Below are 6,315 nucleotides of genomic sequence, written 5' to 3'. Positions count from 1 at the left end.
AAAAAAAAAAACATTGCCGAAATCCGAATACCGAAGTTGTAATTAATGGATCTCGATTGAATCAAAAAGAAACAAGGATTTCGATTAAATCAAGAAAAAAAGGTTGAAAGAGTATTTGCGCAAATTTATTTCTGAACTGATTAAATTAGTCATTTGAGTTGTACATGATTTATTCCTAACGTTGGTAACATTCATTGTCAAGCTCAAATGGTGGGAGCTCAATCCTTCTCCATGTGATGTCTCCTACGGTTAAAACTTCACACACGGAATCATATTCAAAACCGGACGTTTCGAAATCATATATACTTATGCGCCATATACATATAACTTTGTGTTTCTTTGTGGCAGGATCAAATCCCATTTCATAGTAAGGTGTTTTTTCTATGATTTTTTCTTCGTCATCATAGTTCCTTGGCAACTTTGATTTAATCCATGGTGATACTTCTTGGGTACTGATATTGTATATACCAATAGTAGAGCATTTTGTAGGGCCATAACAGACCACACCATTTACCGGGCCAAAAAAACCTATGTTCTCAGATGAAAAATTCTTCTCCCTTGTTGAGTCAACGGATGTTGTTGATGCTTCTCCTCCTCTGCCTTCAAGCATTAAGTCAACTGTCACTAGCTCCGCTTTATAATAACATATCTGTGTAGAGTTGCCCTTCTATGAAGCCACAGTCTTGGATTTTCGTTTGGTATTGGGACGATGAATAAGAGCTTCGGACGTTTTTTTGATTGGTTAAGGTGTAAATCAATAAAGTATGAGTCCTCCTCGATGAGTAACCTCCAACGTTTACATACGCAATTGAATCGTACAAGTGACTTGACTGGTAGTCTGCTTAGTATCACGCATACAATGGCACTATCATCATGAAAATTACTAGTGCTATTCGATATACCAATGCAACCAGCACCAGTACCTCTACTTCTTTTGTTTTTCCTTTTCTGTTTTTGTTTTATGTTGTTGCACACGACACTCATAACATTCATTTCGAAAGGATTGGCATCAAGTTTCAGTCTGGTTATGGCACGATGACGCTTGTAATCAGGTCCGCTCTGCGTATAGATATACCAAATAAACATGGAGTACACTACTTGTGTTAAACCTAATAAATGTAGTTTTAGTTAATTAATCAAAATATATCTTATCAAAATAAGGAAGAATCAAGCTGAAGCATGAATATGTATGTCATCATCTATTATAACGCTCAAGCAACACATGCGCATATATAAAAAAAATTAGAAATCAGAGGGGAAAGATGCATACCATAGTTTTTCTTCGCTGAACTCTCTTCATAATCTCGCGCGAGAGAGGAGAGTATCCGATAAGGATTAAAGTCTGAATATAAGTTAGGGTTTTATATTTATAGAAAACACAATTTGTACTTAGGGCACAACTCTATTTCGACCTATTTTAGGCAATGCTAGAATGGATTCCCCTGATGCCCATCAGATTATCTCAAGAAATTTTACCCTGGAATATTCAAGACCCGCAAAACTATAAATACAGGACAATCTCTGTATAGAATAGCGATAATTATTAGGAAACTTTGAAGTTTCTTTAGTTGGGAATAAAATATTTTTATTCTTTAGTTGGGAAGAAAATATTTTTAACTGAGTTAGATTATAGACTAAGTTTCTTCAGTTGGGAAGAAGATATTTTAATCTGAGTTAGATATAAGGCTATGGAGACAGGTAACTGAGTGCATCCCTGATATTGCTATCCATTTATATTCACAATTCATCGACTCCGAATAGACCTCCTTATTACGAGATATTATGCAGATGCATAATCTGTTATGCAGATGTACCATATTTGTTGTTATATTTGTACATTACTTGGCTTGTACACCAAGTTATTTCCTTCCTGTTTTATCTCTGGTTCTTGTATATAAGACCAGGCACATGTATAATTCGTTTGTACCTTTTATCTTAATCCAATATACCATGACAAATTCTGTCATGGTATCAGAGCCAGTCAAGATCTAAATCAAACCGTGTTTCCGCTGCAACAAACAAACGATAACCAGTAACCAGTATCAGAATCATAAAACTCAAAACCCTAGTGTCATATCTTCTTCATCACAGCCCAACATGTCACGTGAAGATTATGAACCCATTACTGTGAAGTTTGATGGAACAAACTACAATCATTGGTCTTTGTTAATGAGAAGTTTCCTCAAGGGAAAAGCCATGTGGAAATATATTGACGGCAAAGCTAAGAAGCCTGCAAACGGAGTTGTTATCACTGACAAAGGAAAAGATACAGGAGAAGAAACTCCATAGAGCTGGGAGATCAATAATCACAAAATATTAACCTGGATAAGCAACACAGTAGTAACATCTATAAGCATGCAACTTACAAGCTTTGAGACTGCCAAAGATGCATGGGAGTTTCTCTCAAAAAGGTATACCCAGATAAACTTTGCTCAACGTTATAAGTTAGAACAGGATATTCGATCTATGAAACAACAGATGGAACAATTTGTCTCAGATTTTCACTCCGAGATGTCAATCATATGGAACCAGTTAACACTAATGGAACCGAACTGGACAGCTGATATAGAGTTATGGCAAAATTACAGAGAAGAGTCTCGATTAGTTCATCTATTAATGGAATTAAGAGATGACTTTGAGACTGTGAGAGACTCAATCCTCCATCGATCACCTCTTCCGTCTGTCGAAGCCGCATTGTCAGAACTCATCACTGAAGAAACTCGGAAAAGAATCAAATCATACATACCAGCAGTGTTTGCAGTCAATTCACGTGCAAACTTTAACACTCATCTCAACTCTCAGAAAACTCATCGTGATTTCTCACAAATCCAGTGCTACAACTGTAAGAAACCAGGCCACCTAGCCAAGAACTGCACTGTGCCATCAGTGCAAAGTGGATCACAAAGCTCAAACACACAAACAATCCAGCAAGGATCAAGCCTCCCAATCCAGTGCAACTACTGCAAGGAACCAGGGCATAAAGTAGGAAACTGTACATCCCCTACTTCCAGAAATATGAGAGAACGAAGAAAGTTTAATGGAACTGGATACACATCTGCACCATCCAGTTGTGAAGCTGCATCACCATCCAGTTATGCAGCTGCATCCACACCAAACAATCTAGCTGACATACAAGAGATGCTCAAGCAAGCACTCTCAATGGGTAACAATAACTCTACAGCAGCATCTGCACTATCTACTTCCACGAGTAGCTTTTCAAATGGTTGGTTTCCTGACTCAGGTGCATCTAACCATATGAATTTTGATTCTAGCATATTTGAGCAGAAAAGTCTTATTACTATACCTACAATCCAAACTGCAGATGGATCTGAACTGGCTACCAGTCATATTGGCCAGATTAAAATCTCTGACAAGATACATATATCTGATGTGTTGCTTTTTCCAAAAATAAGAATGAACCTTATATCAATTGGACAATTATGTAATCAAGGATTTAACATTCACTTCTTCTATTCTGGATGTGTGATACAGGATCCCAAGACAGAGAAGCTTGTTGGGATAGGCCGTAGAGTAGGAAGATTGTATCTTCTCGAAAGACTGATTTCTCCTAGGATGTCAAAGAGTGAGCTTGCCGCAACTGCAAATTCCTTTTCTCAGTATGTGTCTCCTTTTATGTCATGGCATTCTAAGTTAGGACATGTGTCCTTCTCTCGTCTCACTCATATGATAAATAGTGGATTGTTAGGAACTATTCAGGTTGATAAAGAACCTTATTGCATCTCATGCAAATTAGGAAAACAAACTGCTCTTCCTTTCAGTAATAGTATAACTCATTCTGTCAAACCTTTTGATCTCATCCACTCAGATGTATGGGGAAAATCTCCTATTATCTCTAAGGGAAGAGCACTAAATTATGTTACTTTCATTGATGATTTCTCCCGTTTTACCTGGATATATCTTTTCAGTTCTAGATCAGATTTTTTAAAAATTTACACAACCTTTTCTAGAATGATCAAGACCTAATTCGGAAAAACCATCAAAACATTCAGAGCTGATCAAGGGGGAGAGTATATATCAACTCCTTTCAGAGAATTCCTTGCAACAGAAGGTACCCTTCTCCAATTATCTTGCACTGAAACTCCACAGCAAAATGGTGTTGCAGAGAGAAAACACCGCCATATCATAGAGACAGCTAGAACACAACTCTTGTCAGCGTCAGTCCCTTCTAACTTTTGGGGTGAATCAGTCCTGACTGCAGTCTACAACATAAATCGTATTCCGTCCATAGTTACAGAAGGAATGTCTCCATATGAACGGTTATACAACAAGAAACCAGATTACTCTGAGCTTCGTGTTTTTGGGTCTACCTGCTTCGTTCTTCTTACTGAGAGAGAAAGAACCAAACTTAGCAAAAAGAATGCTATATGTGTATTCCTAGGCTATGGCATAGAACAAAAAGGTTATCGGTGCTATGATCCAGAGAGTCAAAGATTACGTGTTTCCAGACATGTTACATTCTGGGAGAATATACCCTTTTGGTCTCTTCCCACTAGTAAATCTACCAACCTAGAACGATTCTCTTATCTAGATCCTTTTGAGGATATGCCTCAGTCCAATTCTCCATCAACATCCATTCAGCTTCCCTCCACAGATGTTACTCTTCTTGAATCTAGTGAAGCAATACAAGAGCACTCTATGGTTAGTCCTGACGCAGCTTCTCCAGAAGGGTATCCTATATCTGAGAATGTTACTTTACCAACAAGAAATCGTCGACCACCAGTCAGGTTTGCAGACTATCATTGCTCATTATCATCGATTTTATCTGTGCATGCACCAACTTCTTACAGGGAAGCATCTGTACTGCCAGTCTGGCAACACTCTATGGATGAAGAATTAGTTGCCCACAAAGAAGCTCATACTTGGGATATGGTTGTACTACCTCCAGGAAAGTCTGTAATTGGAAGTAAATGGGTATATAAAGTTAAAACTGACTCAGACGGCAAGATAGTTAGATACAAATCCCGTCTAGTTTCTCAAGGATACACTCAGGAGTATGGTATAGACTATGAAGAAACATTTGCCCATGTTGCCGTATGACTACAGTTCGTACTCTTCTTGCTGTTCCTGTTGCTCGAAAATGGAATCTACATCAAATGGATGTGAAAAATGCCTTTCTTCATGGAGATATTCAAGAAGAAGTGTATATGCGACCTCCACCTGGAATGTCTTACTCACCTAATCAAGTATGTAGGCTCCGTAAACCTCTCTATGGACTCAAACAAGCACCTCGTGCTTGGTTTGAAAATTTTTCCAATGTTGTTCTACGATTTGGGTTCACTCAAAGTGCATATGATTCAGCCATGTTTACGCGTTCAACAACAAGGGGTATGGTTATTCTACTTCTCTACGTAGATGATATGGTTATTATAGGTGATGACATGAAAGGCATTGATGCTCTTAAAACACATCTTAGTTCATGTTTTGAAATGAAGGATCTAGGCTCCTTACGTTACTTTCTTGGTTTAGAAGTTGATCACTCATCTGATGATTGTTTCATCTCTCAAGTAAAATATGCATCAGACATTCTTCAACGTGCAGGATTGACGGATAATAAAACTGCAGCCACACCTCTTGAATTGAACATCAAGCTTAGTCCTTCTGATGGAAAACTTCTTTCTAATCCTACCTTGTACCGTCAGCTTGTGGGAAGTCTAAACTACTTAACTATTACTCGACCAGATATCAGTCATGCAGTGCATATAGTTAGTCAGTTCATGGCAGCTCCGCGATCCACTCACTATGCAGCTGTACTCAGAGTCTTACGTTATATCATAGGGACATTGTATCAAGGAGTTACGTTTTCATCCACTTCTGATCTCTGCCTTCGTGCATATTCAGATTCAGATTGGGCAGGAGATATTACAGACAGACGCTCAACTACAGGCTATTGCATATTTTTAGGCAGTTCATTAATATCTTGGCGCAGCAAGAAGCAAAACGTAGTTTCCCGCTCTAGTGCTGAAGCAGAGTATAGAGCTCTTGCACACTCAACCTCAGAAATTGTTTGGCTGCGATGGCTTCTAGAAGATATGGGAGTTACTCTGTCAGAACCAACCCCATTGTACTGTGACAACAAGGCTGCTATTCACATTGCTCATAATGATGTTTTCCATGAACGTACAAAGCACATTGAAATTGACTGTCATTTTGTACGTCATCAGTACAAGAAACGGATCATCAACTTATCCTTTGTTTCTTCTGAGCTGCAACCTGCTGATCTTTTCACTAAGGCGCTGTCTTCTGCACGCCTTAAGCTCTTAATTTCCAAACTCAACATGTGCTCTATCCCATGTT

At 38.4% G+C, this 6,315-nt stretch overlaps 1 protein-coding gene across 1 annotated transcript; it reads left to right on the top strand.

Annotated features, from left to right (window-relative positions):
• Positions 1-5,054: 5,054 nt before the first annotated feature.
• Positions 5,055-6,256, top strand: LOC113342801 (uncharacterized mitochondrial protein AtMg00810-like; the record flags this gene model as incomplete). Its single annotated transcript, XM_026587222.1, has 1 exon — positions 5,055-6,256. A coding segment is annotated over exon 1 (1,202 nt), but the record flags the coding sequence as incomplete, so codon positions are not given.
• Between the last annotated feature and the right edge of the window lie 59 nt (positions 6,257-6,315).

This window comes from Papaver somniferum, unplaced genomic scaffold (genome assembly GCF_003573695.1).
Source record: "Papaver somniferum cultivar HN1 unplaced genomic scaffold, ASM357369v1 unplaced-scaffold_47, whole genome shotgun sequence".
NCBI classification, from domain to species: domain Eukaryota; kingdom Viridiplantae; phylum Streptophyta; class Magnoliopsida; order Ranunculales; family Papaveraceae; genus Papaver; species Papaver somniferum.
Note: the sequence above shows the minus strand (reverse complement) of the source record. Positions and strands in the feature narration are given on the sequence as shown.